The sequence below is a fragment of the Pseudophryne corroboree genome, chromosome 1 (genome assembly GCF_028390025.1).
Source record: "Pseudophryne corroboree isolate aPseCor3 chromosome 1, aPseCor3.hap2, whole genome shotgun sequence".
Lineage (NCBI taxonomy): Eukaryota > Metazoa > Chordata > Amphibia > Anura > Myobatrachidae > Pseudophryne > Pseudophryne corroboree.
The window spans coordinates 393,643,766-393,663,104 of record NC_086444.1 but is presented as its reverse complement, the minus strand read 5'-3'; the positions used below and the strand labels follow the sequence as shown (position 1 = coordinate 393,663,104).

The 19,339-nt window shown below is 46.0% G+C and overlaps 1 protein-coding gene across 4 annotated transcripts in view; it reads right to left on the bottom strand.

Moving 5' to 3' along the window:
• LOC134886975 (retinol dehydrogenase 12-like) overlaps positions 1-19,339 on the bottom strand; it is a 193,232-nt gene that overhangs the window by 141,545 nt on the left and 32,348 nt on the right. For all 4 annotated transcript variants that reach the window (XM_063913183.1, XM_063913182.1, XM_063913181.1 and 1 more), the window contains exon 3: positions 8,493-8,735. In XM_063913183.1, coding sequence (XP_063769253.1) covers positions 8,493-8,735 — 243 coding nt within the window. The remainder of the gene's footprint in view (positions 1-8,492; positions 8,736-19,339) is intronic.

Sequence of the window (19,339 nt, the reverse complement as noted above, 5' to 3'; positions counted from 1 at the left end):
AGCGCTATATATCACAGGGATATCACCTATAGAGAGTGTTTTCCCTTATAGCTGCATTATTATAATATACTGCGCCTAATTTTTGTGCCCCCCTCTCTTTTTAACCCTTTCTGTAGTGCAGGACTGCAGGGGAGAGCCAGGGAGTGATCCTTCCAGCTGAGCTGTGAGGGAAAATGGCGCCAGTGTGCTGAGGAAGATGGCTCCGCCCCTTTTTCGGCGGGCTTTCTCAAGCTATTTTAATAATTCTGGCAGGGGTTAATATACACCTATATAGCCCCTGGGGCTATATATGGTGTCAGTTTGCCAGCCAAGGTGCTATTTATTGCTGCTCAGGGCGCCCCCCCCCAGCGCCCTGCACCCATCAGTGACCGCAGTGTGTGATGTGCATGAGGAGCAATGGCGCACAGCTGCAGTGCTGTGCGCTACCTTGGAGAAGACAGAAGTCTTCAGCCGCCGATTTTCCGGACCTTCTTGCTTCTGGCTCTGTAAGGGGGACGGCGGCGCGGCTCCGGGAACGGACGACGAGGTCGGGTCCTGTGTTCGATCCCTCTGGAGCTAATGGTGTCCAGTAGCCTAAGAAGCCCAAGCTACCACCACTTAGGTAGGTTCGCTTCTTCTCCCCTTAGTCCCTCGGTGCAGTGAGCCTGTTGCCAGCAGGTCTCACTGTAAAATAAAAAACCTAAACTATACTTTCTTTCTAGGAGCTCAGGAGAGCCCCTAGTGTGCATCCAGCTCGGCCGGGCACAGAAATCTAACTGAGGCTTGGAGGAGGGTCATAGGGGGAGGAGCCAGTGCACACCAGATAGTCCTAAATCTTTCTTTAGATGTGCCCAGTCTCCTGCGGAGCCGTCTATTCCCCATGGTCCTTACGGAGTTCCCAGCATCCACTAGGACGTCAGAGAAATTGTGTATGCTTATTAGCTTTGAAAATTGTCGCTGACGAGCCACCAGTTTTGTAGCTCTAGCGTAGTTTTTATGAAATTAGCCGTCTATTTACTGATTTTTTTTTATCAGATTGTATTAATGATTGCTGTCTAGCACTTTTAAGTGAGGCTGCTGATGCTGCTGCTGAGAATTAGAGCGGCTGATGGTAATTAACAATTATTGGTACCATTATTGATATGTGACTGCTATATCCAAGACTCTACAGCAGTTTTGCAAGTCTTGAAGGATATACAGTGGCAAGAGTCATACAAATGGTGTTCAATAGACGTGCAATCACTATATACGTCTATACCACATGACAAAGAGATTCTATCCATTGAACTTAAACTCAAGGAGGATTTAAGTATAAGTGAGACTAAATGTAGGTTCATTTGTCAATTTTTGGGTTTCGTGCTTAAATACAATTATTTTACATTCCTGGATGACTGGTATCAACAGATATGTGGCTCAGCGATGGGCAGTATCTGTGCTCCAAGCCTTGCCAACATCTATATGGGACAGTGGGAGACTGAGACTCTCATTCATGAGCTCAGGTCTAACATTGTCCTATATAAAAGATATATAGATGATGTACTGATTGTGTGGAATGGAAGTGAACAGGAGTGGAACGAGTTCCTAGCCAAAATTAATGTAAATACCTTCAATCTAAAATTTACTGGCACTTTTCATCCTAACCGACTGGAGTTTTTAGATCTAGTACTGTCTACTGAGAACTTTGACAACACAGGGGGGATTGAAACATCTACATTCTTCAAGAAAGTAGATTCTAATAGTTATCTTGAGTTTAGTAGCTGCCACCTGTAATAAAGTTGTACTTGTCACGGTGTGTGTCTCCTGTTTTTATTTGGGTATTTTTTTCCCAGTAGTACTACAGGTACCAGCGGGCCCGTTTTTCGCCCGCATGCTGGTACTTGTGGTTCTCCAAGTACCAGCTTGCGGGGGAGGCTTGCTGGGACTTGTAGTACTACTGGAAAAAACAATATTCTTTCAATTTTGACAAGGCTATCAGCCCCCCATCCGCAGCCCTTGGATGGGGGGGACAGCCTCGGGCTTCACCCCTGGCCATTGGGTGGCTGGTGGGGGGGGACCCCTTCATTGAAGGGGTCCCCACTCCCCCAGGGTACCCCGGCCAGGGGTGACTAGTTGGATATTTAATGTCACGGCCGCAAGGCACTGTATAAAAGTGACCCCCGGCTGTGGCATTATCTGTCCAGCTAGTGGAGCCTGATGCTGGTGTATAAAATACGGGGGACCCCTACTCTTTTTGTCCCCCGTATTTTTTGCACCAGCACTAGGTGCAGAGCCCGGTGCTGGTTTTAAAAATACGGGGGATCCCCTGTCAATTTCCCCCCCCGCATTTTTAGAACCAGCACCAGCTCGAAGAGCCCGAGGCTGGTTATGCTTTGGAGGGGGGACCCCACGCCGTTTTTTTTTCTTAATTTTACCATTCCATCTAAAAAAATAAAAATAAAAAAAAATATTATTTTAAAAAATATATAAATAATACTTGTGCCTCCAAAAAAGACAAACCAAGTACCTAATCCCTTCTAATATAAATAGATATGCTATTATCAATAAAAAAAAACAAAAAAAACATGTTTTAAATTTTTTTTATTAGTTTCACCCACCAAAGTGTGGCGGATTGAAAATGTCAAATTTACTGTCTAAAAGCACTGTTGTCGAATTTCCAAACTTCAATTGAATATACTTTGGTCGAATTGCAGCACTTGTATCATTGCAGAAAAGTCGAATTTGACAAAAGTCGAATTTCAAAAAGTCGAATTTTGAAAGTCCGTTTTTTTGACGGAAAGTACTGAATTGCATTGACGATTTTTTTTTTTTGGGCGAAAAAGTCCAGAAATTCGACAATTTCGGGAATTCGACCGCAATTGCATATACCCCATAGGGTACTGGAGGTTTTCTTATATGCAGGTAATTTTGTTATTTTATTTTTTTATATGCTCATGTCACTTTAAATAGTGCTTGTAGCATTTATGGTATGACATGGACTTTATAGTTAATGCTTTATGCATGTTATTTAGTATGTGTATTAATGCTCTGTATATCGGATGTACTACCGCTGAGATGATACTACATTGCCGTTTTCTAAACAAACTGTCTATATCGGTGCTTTTTAAACAAAATGTTTATATCAGTGTGCATTAATTAATTTTTTATTGCATTTTTAAATAAGTCTATTTGTATTCTGTATTTATGTATTGTGTTAAATTGTGTATGCTTATTAGCTTTGAAAACTGTCGCTGACGAGCCACCAGTTTTGTAGCTCTAGCGTAGTTTTTATGAAATTAGCCGTCTATTTACTGATTTTTTTTTATCAGATTGTATTAATGATTGCTGTCTAGCACTTTTAAGTGAGGCTGCTGATGCTGCTGCTGAGAATTAGAGCGGCTGATGGTAATTAACAATTATTGGTACCATTATTGATATGTGACTGCTATATAAAGCTCGTGCTGACGTCTGGTAAGCCAACCTCCTGACGAAGTGATTACGAAATGCATTGAGGTGGGGCTTACCAGACGATTCCTGTTCCACATGAGCTGTCATCCCCGACGTCACCCGGTACAGGTGTCCTGACGGATCGGTCGCTGAAGCTGGTACGGTGCGTGGTCCCAGATCCAGGTGCAGCGGGCTGCAGCTTTTGCCTTGTGGCTTTACTTTTCATGTGATACACAGCCCACAGAGTGGGCTATCAGGGTACGAGTCCACTGCTATTCATTTGACCTATCCTGTGTATATATGTGGTTTATGAATTAAATTGATTTGCACTATGAGCGCATATATATATATATATATACATACATACACATTACACACTGCTCAAAAAAATAAAGGGAACACTTAAACAACACAGTGTAAGTCCAAGTCAATCACACTTCTGTGAAATCAAACTGTCCACTTAGGAAGCAACACTGATTGACAATCAATTTCACATGCTGTTGTGCAAATGGAATAGACAACAGGTGGAAATTATAGGCAATTAGCAAGACACCCCCAATAAAGGAGTTGTTCTGCAGGTGGTGACCACAAACCACTTCTCTGCTCCTATGCTTTCTGGCTGATGTTTTGGTCACTTTTGAAAGCTGGCGGTGCTTTCACTCTAGTGGTAGCATGAGACGGAGTCTACAACCCACACAAGTGGCTCAGGTAATGCAGCTCATCCAGGATGGCACATCAATGCGAGCTGTGGCAAGAAGGTTTGCTGTGTCTGTCAGCGTAATGTCCAGAGCATGGAGGCGCTACCAGGAGACAGGCCAATACATCAGGAGACGTGGAGGAGGCCATAGGAGGGCAACAACCCAGCAGCAGGACCGCTACCTCCCCCTTTGTGCAAGGAGGAACAGGAGGAGCACTGCCAGAGCCCTGCAAAATGACCTCCAGCAAGCCACAAATGTGCATGTGTCTACTCAAACGATCAGAAACAGACTCCATGAGGGTGGTATGAGGGCCCGACGTCCACAGGTGGGGGTTGTGCTTACAGCCCAACACCGTGCAGGACGTTTGGCATTTGCCAGAGAACACCAATATTGGCAAATTCGCCACTGGCGCCCTGTGCTCTTCACAGATGAAAGCAGGTTCTCACTGAGCACATGTGACAGACGTGACAGAGTCGGGAGACGCCAAGGAGAACGTTCTGCTGCCTGCAACATCCTCCAGCATGACCGGTTTGGCAGTGGGTCAGTAATGGTGTGGGGTGGCATTTCTTTGGGGGGCCGCACAGCCCTCCATGTGCTCGCCAGAGGTAGCCTGACTGCCATTAGGTACCGAGATGAGATCTTCAGACCCCTTGTGAGACCATATGCTGGGGCGGTTGGCCCTGGGTTCCTCCTAATGCAAGACAATGCTACACCTCATGTGGCTGGAGTGTGTCAGCAGTTCCTGCAAGACGAAGGCATTGATGCTATGGACTGGCCTGCCCGTTCCCCAGACCTGAATCCAATTGAGCACATCTGGGACATCATGTCTCGCTCCATCCACCAACGCCACGTTGCACCACAGACTGTCCAGGAGTTGGCAGATGCTTTAGTCCAGGTCTGGGAGGAGATCCCTCAGGAGACCATCCGCCACCTCATCAGGAGCATGCCCAGGCGTTGTAGGGAGGTCATACAGGCACGTGGAGGCCACACACACTACTGAGCCTCATTTTGACTTGTTTTAAGGACATTACATCAAAGTTGGATCAGCCTGTAGTGTGTTTTTCCACTTTAATTTTGAGTGTGACTCCAAATCCAGACCTCCATGGGTTAATAAATTTGATTTCCATTGATAATTTTTGTGTGATTTTGTTGTCAGCACATTCAACTTTGTAAAGAACAAAGTATTTAATAAGAATATTTCATTCATTCAGATCTAGGATGTGTTGTTTAAGTGTTCCCTTTATTTTTTTGAGCAGTGTATATATATACACTGCTCAAAAAAATAAAGGGAACACTAAAATAACACATCCTAGATCTGAATGAATGAAATATTATTCTTAAATACTTTGTTCTTTACATAGTTGAATGTGCTGACAACAAAATCACACAAAAATTATCAATGGAAATCAAATTTATTAACCCATGGAGGTCAGGATTTGGAGTCATACTCAAAATTAAAGTGGAAAAACACACTACAGGCTGATCCAACTTTGATGTAATGTCCTTAAAACAAGTCAAAATGAGGCTCAGTAGTGTGTGTGGCCTCCATGTGCCTGTATGACCTCCCTACAACGCCTGGGCATGCTCCTGATGAGGTGGCGGATGGTCTCCTGAGGGATCTCCTCCCAGACCTGGACTAAAGCATCCGCCAACTCCTGGACAGTCTGTGGTGTACGTGGCGTTGGTGGATGGAGTGAGAAATGATGTCCCAGATGTGCTCAATTGGATTCAGGTCTGGGGAACGGGCGGGCCAGTCCATAGCATCAATGCCTTCGTCTTGCAGGAACTGCTGACACACTCCAGCCACATGAGGTCTAGCATTGTCTTGCATTAGGAGGAACCCAGGGCCAACCGCACCAGCATATGGTCTCACAAGGGGTCTGAGGATCTCATCTCAGTACCTAATGGCAGTCAGGCTACCTCTGGCGAGCATATGGAGGGCTGTGCGGCCCCCGAAAGAAATGCTACCCCACACCATTACTGACCCACTGCCAAACCGGTCATGCTGGAGGATGTTGCAGGCAGCAGAACGTTCTCCTTGGCGTCTCCAGACTCTTCACGTCTGTCACATGTGCTCAGTGAGAACCTGCTTTCATCTATGCAGAGCACAGGGCGCCAGTGGCGACTTTGCCAATCTTGGTGTTCCCTGGCAAATGCTAAACGTGCTGCACGGTGTTGGGCTGTAAGCACAACCCCCACCTGTGGACGTCGGGCCCTCATACCACCCTCGTGGAGTCTGTTTCTGATCGTTTGAGTAGACACATGCACATTTGTGGCTTGCTGGAGGTCATTTTGCAGGGCTCTGGCAGTGCTCCTCCTGTTCCTCCTTGCACAAAGGTGGAGGTAGCGGTCCTGCTGCTGGGTTGTTGCCCTCCTACGGCCTCCTCCATGTCTCCTGATGTAAGGGCCTGTCTCCTGGTAGCGCCTCCATGCTCTGGACACTACGCTGACAGACACAGCAAACCTTCTTGCCACAGCTCGCATTGATGTGCCATCCTGGATGAGCTGCACTACCTGAACCACTTGTGTGGGTTGTAGGGAGGTCATACAGGCACGTGGAGGCCACACACACTACTGAGCCTCATTTTGACTTGTTTTAAGGACATTACATCAAATTTGGATCAGCCTGTAGTGTGTTTTTCCACTTTCATTTTGAGGGTGACTCCAAATCCAGACCTCCATGGGTTAATAAATTTGATTTCCATTGATAATTTTTGTGTGATTTTGTTGTCAGCACATTCAACTATGTAAAAAACAATGTATTTAATAAGAATATTTCATTCATTCAGATCTAGGATGTGTTATTTTAGTGTTCCCTTTATTTTTTTGAGCAGTGTATATATATATGGACGACCATTGTATATGGATTTTCACTAAAGCATCTATTTATATGGAAGAAACTGGAGTGCCGCCCTTTATTCTTATTCATAAGGATTTTGGAATTATATATATATATATATATATATATATATATACCCAGTTGAAAAGCGGATTATTGAGGCCATAACAACTATGCTGGTGTTAGACGTGCGTCCGGTATCCGCCATTAGTGCAGTGGGACTGCAGTGCCAACCCTAGATGGGCCAGGTGTTTGTGCCGCACACTTGTGTCACTTAGCTTAGTCACACAGCTACCTCATTGCACCTCTTTATATCTTTGCATGATGTGCTGTTTGGTGTCTTTTTTTATATCTGCCATCCTGTCTGCCACTGCAGTGCCACTCCTAGATGGGCCAGGTGCTTGTGCCGCACACTTGTGTCGCTTAGCTTAGTCATACAGCAACCTCATTGCACTCTTTTACTTCTTGGCATGATGTGCTGTTTAGGTACTATTTTTTTTTTTTAAGTGCCATCCTGTCTGACACTGTAATGCCATTCCTAGATGGGCCAATTGTTTGTGTCACTTAGCTTAGTCACACAGCTACCTCATTGCACCTCTTTATATCTTTGCATTATGTGCTGTTTGGGGCCTTTTTTTTTATATCTGCCATCCTGTCTGCCACTACAATGCCACTCCTAGATGGGCCAGGTGCTTGTGCCGCACACTTGTGTCGCTTAGCTTAGTCATACAGCCACCCTGGTGCAACCTTTTGGCCTAAAAACATTGTGAGGTGTGAGGTGTTTAGAATAGACTGGAAAGGAGTGGAAATGAATATTATTGAGGTTAATAATACCGTAAAATCAAAATGACCCCCAAATTCTATGATTTTAGCGGTTTTTATGTTTTTTTCACAAATCATCCAGATCCAAAACACGTAAGGGTGGTTTTGGCAAAACCAAAACACAAGCGGGGAATTAGAACCAAAACACGAAAAGTGCCCGCCGCACATCTCTAGTATATACCCGTGTTAGCCTATGTTTTGTAGAAGTTTCTCAGAGGCACAAAAGTGAAGGAGGAATCTCTCTATATACTGTACCTTCAAATAGTGTGTTTTTTCTTATCTCTACTCAGCTAACCAGAAGTTAAATGATTCTGTCACTGCAGCCACTGAGTAAAAATACGTATCAGGTAAAAATCTGCATATTTCTTTGTTGCTCAAGTATATAATAGCAGACAGACCGGTAACTTAGAAGTTCATTACTTTCAAGCTCATGTTAGCGAATGATAACATGCTCCTTTGAGTTAATTTGAGAAAACCTACCTGGCTTTTATCCTCATGTTAAGGAATCCCAGAGGTAATGTTACTGGGGCTTTCCTATAGATGTGACAGCACACATTACAAAGAATGCCATACTTCAGTGATTTCATAACTGATAATTGAGTCAAAAGCTTCTTGCCTGCTGTACAACCACGGGCTGTAACTGACTATCTGGTTCCAATGTGGGACCTATACTAAGTGCAATAATGGAACACAAATCAAAACAAACAAATCTCACCACGTTTACTACTCACCGTCATTGTTGATAAGGATATGAAGACTCTTTTCATTATTTAAGAACTCCTTACAGAAATTACGGATGCTTTGCAGATTTGCCATGTTCAGGATACAGAATCGCACATTCATACTTGCACTCTCCTTTTTAATCTCTCGGAGGGCTGCTTCCCCTTTCTCTTCATCATGACTTGTGATGTAGACACGAGCGCCACGTCTTGCCAGAGCAATGGCGGTCTCTTTCCCAATTCCAGATGCACCACCTAATGTTTAACAAGACAATTATCTTTCAGGCGTAAGTTACTTAGGACAATTACAAAGATGTAATAATGAAAACTGTGGCAAGTACTGCTAAAATAGAAGTGGTTTCCACACACGGAAGCATACATATTTATAACAAGTAACATCAGCTGAACACCATCTCTTTAAGCAAATATCGGTCTCTATCAATGAAGCTTTGTAAATGGGAAGCACAGGATTGGATGTGAGCAGCACTCAGCTATTTATATTCTTCCTATATGGCATTGAACAGCATCTACCATTTCCAAAGCTCTGCTGTCGAGCCCTGCAAAATCACTATAAGCAATCATAGGGAAAGAAAATAGTTATCATTTACTGAGCACTGTACAGAGAATATTTGTCATTCATATCAGTCCCTGCCCCATTAGAGCTTACAGTCTAAAGTCGGGTACACACTGAGCTATATATATATCGGGCAATCAATCGAACAGCCAATATACTGCGAGCCCACTGGCAGGTGTGTACCCCCAATATGTCTGTGAACTACGTTGGTTACAGACATATCACAACGGCCTTGCAGCAAAGTTGATGGCCATATTTATAGATATACAGTATTGGCGCGTCTGGCTATGTGTATGTACACTTACTGCAGGGACCACTGGTGACGGACATCTAAACTGGGTGGGCATTTAAACCACTTTGTGACATCAGGTACGACACACTGGGCGGATGATTGGTAAGTGATCCATCAGCCAGGTGTGTAACCAGGTTCACTCCCCTAACATACACACACACACTATACAAACTCCACACAGGTGAATAACGACCAGGAAATTACCTCAGTGCTTTACAAAGTAATGCTAACCAATACACTTTCAAAAAATTATTGATTGCTTTTAAAGAGATTCTTACGTCATAAGAGTAGTTTGTGGAAAATACTACAGTGTCCAGTTATACTCTTGTCAAAATGTTCAATTTGACTGCAGAAAAAATCAGAAAAAACAGGCAGCACTGTGAGGGCAGCAATGGCGTGTCACAGAAATAGAATATGGTTGGATGAAAGTCATACTGACATTCATAAAAGGTGAACTAACCAATGAAAACTGTATGCCTAATATACAGATCAGACCAGAGGCGGAACTACCGCCAGTGCAACCAGTGCGTTGCACTGGGGCCCGCCTCTGTCCAGGGGCCCAAAGCATGTAATGAGTCAAACTGACTCATTACATGCCGCTGTGTGCTGCGGGCAACCGCTGCCCGCAGCACACAGCCGCCCGGAGAGAGAGGAGAGGAGCGTAGCGGTACGGGGGGGGGGGGGAGGAGGAGGGAGCCGCAGCAGCGTTTTGTTACTCAAAGCATTTTGTCGCACCTGGGCCCACCGCTCGCTAGTTCCGCCACTGGATCAGACCATAAGAGAGCTGGAGAATTTGCTTTACACAATGGGCGAGATTCAATTGTTTATTGCTCTCGATCTCCCGTCTAAGGTGACAGGAGATCAGAAGATCAGAGGGGCGAAATGAAAATAGGATTTTAATTGCCGACCGGTAAATCATTTTCTCGTAGTCCGGAGAGGATGCTGGGGTCCACATTAGTACCATGGGGTATAGATGGGTCCACTAGGAGCCACTGGCACTTTAAGAATTTGAGAGTGTGGGCTGGCTTCTCCCTCTATGCCCCTCCTACCAGACTCAGTCTAGAAACTGTGCCCGAGGAGACGGACATCTTCGAGAGAAGGATTTTACACAGACAGTGGCGAGATTCACACCAGCTCACACATACAAGGCAAACCAAGCTAACTAGCTTGAAACATCAGCAACAGCTGAACAAGATTACTTTATCAAGTAACAAAACAGTAAGTAACGAAGAACAAAGCAGTACTGAACTAAGTAACCACTGCAGGATCACGAAGCGCGGGGCGGGCGCCCAGCATCCTCTACGGACTACAAGAAAAGGATTTACCGGTAGGTAATTAAAATCCTATTTTCTCTTACGTCCTAGAGGATGCTGGGGTCCACATCAGTACCATGGGGATGTACCAAAGCTCCCAGAACGGGAGAGAGAGCGCGGAGGCTCCTGCAGAACTGATTGACCAAACTTCAGGTCCTCAGCGGCCAAGGTATCCAACTTGTAGGACTTGGCAAACGTGTTCAACCTCGACCAAGTAGCTGCTCGGCAAAGCTGTAAAGCCGAGATACCCCGGGCAGCCGCCCAGGAAGAACCCACCTTACGAGTAGAGTGGGCCTTACCAGATGTAGGACACAGCAATCCTGCCGTAGAACATGCATGCTGGATAGTGAACCTGATCCAGCGAGAGATCGTCTGCTTAGAAGCAGGACACCCAAGTTTCTTGGGATCATACAGGACAAACAGAGAGTTCGATTTTCTGTGACGAGTAGTCCTCTTTACATAGATTTCAGAGCCCTTACAACATCCAAGGACTTTGATGAAAATGAGGAGTCAGTAGTAACTGGCACCCCAATAGGTTGGTTGATATGAAATGCCGACGCAACCTTCGGAAGGAACTACTGACGTGTCCTGAGCTCAGCTCTATCTTCATGAAAGATCAAGTAGGGGCTCTTACAAGACAAAACCCCCAGCTCCGACACAGGTCTAGCAGAAGCTAAGGCCAACAAAGTGACAGCCTTCCATGTGAGAAACTGGATCTCAACCTCTTGTAGAGGCTCGAACCAATCCGATTGGAGAAATTGCAGCACCACGTTAAGATCCCATGGCGCTGTAGGCGGCACAAAGGGAGGCTGGATGTGCAGAACCTCTTTCAAAAAGGTCTGAACCTCCACGAGGGAAGCCAACTGTTTCTGGAAGAAAATGGAGAGACGAAATCTGGACCTTTACGGATCCCAACCTCAGGCCCATATCCACACCTGCTTGCAGGAAGAGGAGAAACTGTCCCAGTTGAAACTCCACCGTAGGAAACCTCTTGGACTCACACCAAGATACATATTTTTTCCAAATACGATGGTAATGTTTAGACGTTACTCCTTTCCTAGCCTGAATCAGGGTAGGAATAACCTTGTTAGGAATGCCCTTCCGAGCTAATATCTGGCGTTCAACTTCCATGCCATCAAACGTAGCCGTGGTAAGTCTTGACAAGCGAACGGTCCCTGCTGCAGCAGGTCCTCCCGAAGAGGAAGAGGCCTCGGCTCTTCTAGCAGTAGATCCAGAAGATCCGCGTACCAAGCCCTTCTTGGCCAGTCCGGAGCAATGAGGATCACCTGAACTCTTGTTCTCCTTATGACTTTTAGAACTCTTGGAATGAATGGAAGTGGAACTGAATAGTCTGAACTCATCGCAAGCGCTGAGTAGGTCTGAAGCTACTCTGAAACTGCACAAAATTATTTTGTAGCTGCTCTGCGATCCTTTCGTTCGCACTTCTGCTAAGCTAAAATACACTCCCAGTGGAAGGCGGCATAGCGTTTGTACGGCTGTTAAAAACTGCTAGCGAGCGAACAACTCGGAATGACTCCCAATAACCCTTGTTTTTCATATGAGGTGGAACTGGGTCAATGACCTGTGATATTTCCAATTTTAGGATGACTTCCTGTAGGATAGCCCTGTCTGTCAGCAGAGCTGGCAAGCCTGATTTGAAGAATCGGTGAGGCGGGAGTTCTTGAAACTCCAGTCTGTACCCCTGGGACACAATATCCTGTACCCAGGGATCCAGGCCGGACGACACCCAGACGTGGCTGAAACGTCTGAGTCTAGCACCCACCAGCCGTCCTCCAGGCTTTGAGGTCCACCGTCATGCTGAGGATTTTGAGGAACCAGAAGCAGGTTTCTGGTCCTGGGAGCATGCGGGTGCAGGCTTTTTGGATTTGCCCGACCACCTCTAAAGAAAGTGGTAGAAGGCTTGGGCTTTTTTGTCTTAGCGATCCAAAAGGACTGCTGCACAGCTGAAGAAAATGGTTGCCGAAGCTTCTTATTGAGACGAGAGGCCATCATGTCTATTTGAGGTACACCCCAACGATCTGTTACCTCTGTGAACATCTCCGTATGGAGTCCCCACTCTCCTGGATGGAGATTGTGTGCTGCTGAGGAAGTCCGCTTCCTAGTTGTCCACTCCCGGAATGAAGAAGATTGCTGACAGCGCCAACACGTGTTTTTCTGCCCAGAGGTTGATTCTCGTTACCTCTGACATTGCAGCTCTGCTCTTTGTTCCGCCCTGTCAGTTTATGTAAGCCACGGTCGTTACATTGTCCGACTGCACTTGAATGGCTCGATCTCGCAGAAGATGGGCCGCTTGGAGAAGATCGTTGTAGACGGCTCTTAGTTCCAGAATGTTGATTGGTAGGCTGGATTCCAGGCTTGACCACCTTCCTTGGAAGGTTTCCCATTGAGTGACTGCGCCCCAGCCCCGGAGACTTGCATCCGTGGTTAGAAGGATCCAGTCCTGAATCCCAAACCTGCGGCCCTCCAGAAGGTGAGGTAGTTGTAGCCACCAGAGGAGTGAAATCCTGGCTCTTGGTGACAGACAATGGACTGCAACAACCTCTCCCTGGACGATGACTTTATCAGCAGGTCGTCTGGATATGGGATTATGTTCACCCCGTTTGCAGAGGAGAACCATCATCTCTGCCATCACCTTGGTGAACACCCTCGGTGCTGTGGAGAGGCCGAATGGTAGTGCCTGGAATTGATAGTGACTGTCCAACAGTGCTAATCTGAGATAAGCCTGGTGAGGCGGCCAAATCGGAATGCGGAGGTACGCATCCTTGATATCCAGGGATACCAGAAACTCTCCCTCCTCCAGACACGAAATCACTGCTCTGAGAGACTCCATTTTGAATTTGAACACCCTCAGGAAAGGGTTCAATGATTTCAAGTTCAAAATTGGTCTGACCGAACCATCCGGTTTCGGTACCACGAAAAGGTTTGAATAATGGGGGTCATTCAGAGTTGATCGCTAGCAGATTTTGTTCGCTGCGCAGCGATCAGGCAAAAAAAATCGCCACTTCGGCGCAATGCGCACGCGCGTCGTACTATTACAATGAACGATGTAGTTTCACACAAGGTCTAGCAAAACTTTTCAGTCGCACTGCTGGCCGCAGAGTGATTGACAGGAAGAGGGCGTTTCTGGGTGTCAACTGACCTTTTTCAGGGAGTGTTCAGAAAAACGCAGGCGTGGTTGGGCGAACGCAGGGCGTGTTCGTGACGTCAAAACAGGAACTGAATAGTCTGAACTCATCGCAAGCGCTGAGTAGGTCTGAAGCTACTCTGAAACTGCACAAAATTATTTTGTAGCCGCTCTGCGATCCTTTCGTTCGCACTTCTGCTAAGCTAAAATACACTCCCAGTGGGAGGCGGCATAGCGTTTGTACGGCTGTTAAAAACTGCTAGCGAGCGAACAACTCGGAATGACCCCCAATAACCCTTGTTTTTCATATGAGGTGGAACTGGGACAATGACCTGTGATATTTCCAATTTTAGGATGACTTCCTCTAGCATAGCCCTGCCTGTCAGCAAAGCTGGCAAGCCTGATTTGAAGAATCGGTGAGGCGGGAGTTCTTGAAGCTCCAGTCTGTACCCCAGGGACACAATATCCTGTACCCAGGGATCCAGGCCGGATGACACCCAGACGTGGCTGAAACGTCTGAGTCTAGCACCCACCAGCCGTCCTCCAGGCTTTGAGGTCCACCGTCATGCTGAGGATTTTGAGGAACCAGAAGCAGGTTTCTGGTCCTGGGAGCATGCGGGTGCAGGCTTTTTGGATTTTGCCCGACCACCACTAAAGAAAGTGGTAGAAGGCTTGGGTTTTTTTGTCTTAGCGGTCCAAAAGGACTGCTGCACAGCTGAAGAAAACGGTTTCTTTGTGGAAGGTGAAGCAGAGGAAAGGAAAGGTGACTTACCCGCGGTTGTCGTGGAAATCCACGCATCCAACGCTTCCCCAAATAGAGCCTAACCTGTGAAGGGTAGGTTCTCCACACTTCTCCTGGATTCCGCGTCTGCAGACCATTGGCATAGCCAGAGTCCCCTGCAAGCTGATACCGACTTGGAGGATATCCGTGCAGTCAGCGTACCCAGGTCCTTCATGGATTCAACCATGAACCAGGCAGAATCCTGTATGTTACGTAAAAACAATTCAATGTCACTTCTATCCTTTGTATCCAAATCCTCTAGTAATGTGCCTGACCACTTTACTATGGCTTTAGAAATCCATGCACAGGCAATAGTGGGCCTTAAGCAGTGTATATGAATTTGAGCGTAGTGTCAATCTTACGATCAGCTGGTTCCTTCAACGCGGTAGAACCAGGGACAGGTAAAACCACCTTTTTAGACAGTCTGGAGACAGATGCGTCAACAATTGGCGTTTTTTCCCATTTTTTTCCTATCTTCCTCAGGGAAGGGAAAGGCAATCAAAACTCTTTTTTGGGATCTGGAATTTTTTCTCCGAGTTTTCCCAGAATTTTTCAAATATAGCATTTCATTCTTTAGACGCGGGAAAGGTTAGCGGGGCCTTCTTATTATCAGTAAAGTAAGCCTCCTCAACCTGCACAGGTGTAGTGTCATTAATGTTTAACACATCTCTAATGGCCTCAATCATGAGCTGAACCCCTTTGCAAGGGATGCCACCCCAATCACAGTCTGTAGTATCGGAATCGGTATCCATGTCATCTTGCATAATTTGGGCAAGTGCACGTTTCTGTGGGAACATGCTAGGGGATTTTGTAGGACTAAGGACAGAGCCTGACCAAACTGCCATAGACTTCTTTAACACCTGAGTTTCAGTCTCAGTGTTAGTTACCCAAGTAGAGATCTGACAGAGCGTTCCTTTGATAGACGTTAACCACTCAGGTTCAACAATAGGGATCTGAGACAAAGCATTACAATCCTGTGTAAATGGAATGGATCCCTCCTGAGAGGAGACATCTTCTGCAGCATTAACACAGAGTCCTTAGACATGGCTATGTGAGATTGTAACACCCACACCCACGGAAATGTCAGACACAGTTTCCCCCCAAGTATGCCACAGAGAGACACAGAGATTGGAGCCAACCCACACACAGCGCTTTTTAAGGTAGAACTAATGAAACTACCAGCGCCGTCTGTGTACCTTAATAGACTACACAGACTTTACACAGCCTCCCCTCCCTTCTACAACCCCCTGGTACCACACAGGACAGCTGGAGTTGCTTGGAGGGACAGCTCTCCCTGTCAGCGTCTGTTACACCGGAACTGCAGGCAGGAAAATGGCGCTGAACGCTGCTGGGTCTGCTCTGAGAAGCTCCGCCCCCTGAACATGGTGCTGCTTCCCGCTCTGCATTGCATTATTCCTGAGGATTTCTACTGGCAGCGATCCGGTGACCCTGACAGGCTTGCTGACCAGTTAGGGGATAGGCGCTGGCTCAGGGCGCCACTCACAGCGGCGCACTATGTACTGCTGAGCCCCGGAGCGCAGTTAGTACCGCACTCCCTACCCTGTTGCCGCCATCTTCACACCAGCTCCCCGCTTGCTAGGAGGGCCAGTCACTGACTCGCCACAAACATCTTCTGGCTCTGTTAGGGGATGGTGGCATGCTGCTAGGGTGAGCGGTCGCCTGGGGTGGCTAACGATCTATCCCCTCAGGAGCTCCGTGTCCTGTCAGCGGAGATAGTGGCTCTCACCCCGTAGGGTAGGACACTACCCCCCCCCCCCCCCCCCCAAGTCCCACGAAGAAGGGAGGCTGTTGCCAGCAGCCTCCCTGTAAAATAATAAACTCTAAAAAAAAACCTTTTACTATAGAAACTCTGGAGAGCTCCCATAGCGTGACGAAAAGTCCAATTTGGGTGCTCAAATGGGTCACTTTTCACTCATTTCAGCTTGCCAACCCAGGAGTGGTGAGCTGAAATGCCGGCGCCGGCAGCTGATTGGGCCCGTATGGAGAAACATTTGAACAGCTCCGCTGGAACAAGCAAATGTCACTGGCAACGGATACCATATAGGTCCAGCCACCTGGAATTCCTTTTCTGGTCCAACGCATTTCTACCCCTTCTGGGGTCTTTTTCAAAGTCCACAAACCCAGGACTTTCACTATATCAAGCACTGTTTGAACTGTTTTGCTTACAATTCACACCATTTCCAGTAATTGTTGCAAGTTTGGCCACTTGTGGATACTGTAATCTGTGTGAATTTCACTTGTTTTATGTTTATTGTAATTTGATGCATGTTATGCATATAACGTTGTATTAAAACAGTAGTTCACTATATGCAACATATCTTCTTTCCCATTGCTAATATAAACCGCAAGCTGAGAAGGAAGGATTTGAAAGAAACTACTGTTGCCACGTTTCCATGTCCACATCCAAGCGCTGATAAGTTCTATCCTACTACCTATGTTTGCATAGCTCTTGGTGAAGGTCTGAGGGAACCTTTGTGTGGGATATTGAACATTTCTGGCTGCTGTTTTGCACACCCTCAGGATTACCTACACACATTTGGCTAATTGAACAACTCCGTTGGGTGCCAACTACTGGCTGTCGGCGCCGCAAACAATTGAATCTCGCCCTATAGGTCTTCTTGTTGTGGTTAACACAAAACACAAGGTTCAGGAATTGCTTGTTATTTGTTAGTTTGTTATTAACTTCTATCTAAGCAACAAACGGAAAACAAAATTGAAAAAAAAAATAGAAAAAATAAATCTTACCATATATTTTTTGTTTTTGCAAATATAACAGAAAAAAACAACATGCAGTTAGTGAAGCAGCAGTAAGCAGCGCACCATGGCCAGGAGATGTCACTTCCTCAGCGGGGGTGGAGTAGACTGACACAGTTCGAAAGACAAGCCAGGAGTCACAGAGAGACCAGGTGGCATAGCAACTACTTACGTCTCTGTCAGTAACAATTAGTTTACAGGAATATGAACATTCAGCTGGACAAAAGCGCCTCTTGGAAAAGTTTTGGTCATTTGGCTCGGGTGGAAGCTATAGTAGCCAAATCACAGCATGGCCTTCTGTAAATATGCATTGTTAAGTGATCATGCCAGGAGATCCATGGAATGAAGTGAGAGGGCTTAAAAGGAGACGAAGACTTGTCTATATAAAGATAAAGACACTAGGTCAGCCAAATCATTAAGAGATAATTTACTTTTATTCTCTGTAACTAGATTAAAATCAAATTAATATGTTGCAAATACAGTTGATGATAAGCATCACAGTCTTGGCAGCAGTGCTATGAAGAGGGAGCCAGATTCAAACATGCTGTGCGGAATCTACCTGCTGCAGTATGTCTAAAGGGCAATTCACTGCAGATCACCAGCTGAACATTAGGGATGTTACCTTCCCATTGTATTGGATGTAAACCTCAGATATCACATTTATATCTTTAGGAAAACAAATAGGGAATTATAGAACAGACTTTCTGCATTAAAAGTACATATATATTATAACGCCTGATATATCTGTCATGCCATAGAATACTAATAAGTTTACCAGTAAAGGAAAGTACCAATAAGTAACATTTATCTAAGGACATCTGCAGTTGTATATATACACTGCTCAAAAAAATAAAGGGAACACTAAAATAACACATCCTAGATCTGAATGAATTAAATATTCTTATTAAATACTTTGGCCCTCATTCCGAGTCGTTCGCTCGTTCTTTTTTTTCGCATCGCAGTGAAAATCAGCTTAGAGCGCATGCGCAATGTTCGCACTGCGACTGCGCTAAGTAATTCTGCTATGAAGAAAGGATTTTTACTCACGGCTTTTTGTTCGCACCGGCGAACGTAGTGTGATTGACAGGAAATGGGTGTTACTGGGCGGAAACACGGCGTTTTATGGGCGTGTGGCTGAAAACGCTACCGTTTCCGGAAAAAACGCAGGAGTGGCCGGAGAAACGGGGGAGTGTCTGGGCGAACGCTGGGAGTGTTTGTGACGTCAAACCAGGAACGACAAGCACTGAACTGATCGCACAGGCAGAGTAAGTCTGGAGCTACTCTAAAACTGCTAAGTTTTTTTTGTTCGCAATATTGCGTAAACTTCGTTCGCACTTTTAAGATGCTAAGATACACTCCCAGTAGGCGTAGACTAAGCGTGTGTAACTCTGCTAAATTCGCCTTGCGACCGATCAACTCGGAATGAGGGCCTTTGTTCTTTACATAGTTGAATGTGCTGACAACAAAATCACACAAAAATTATCAATGGAAATCAAATTTATTAACCCATGGGGGTCTGCATTTGGAGTCATACTCAAAATTAAAGTGGAAAAACACACTACAGGCTGATCCAGCTTTGATGTAATGTCCTTAAAACAAGTCAAAATGAGGCTCAGTAGTGTGTGTGGCCTCCACGTTCCTGTATGACCTCCCTACCACGCCTGGGCATAATCCTGATGAGGTGGCGGATGGTCTCCTGAGGGATCTCCTCCCAGACCTGGACTAAAGCATCCGCCAACTCCTGGACAGTCTGTGGTGCAACGTGGCGTTGGTGGATGGAGCGAGACATGATGTCCCAGATGTGCTCAATTGGATTCAGGTCTGGGGAACGGGCGGGCCAGTCCATAGCATCAATGCCTTCGTTTTGCAGGAACTGCTGACACACTCCAGCCACATGAGGTGTAGCACTGTCTTGCATTAGGAGGAACCCAGGGCCAACCGCACCAGCATATGGTCTCACAAGGGGTCTGAGGATCTCA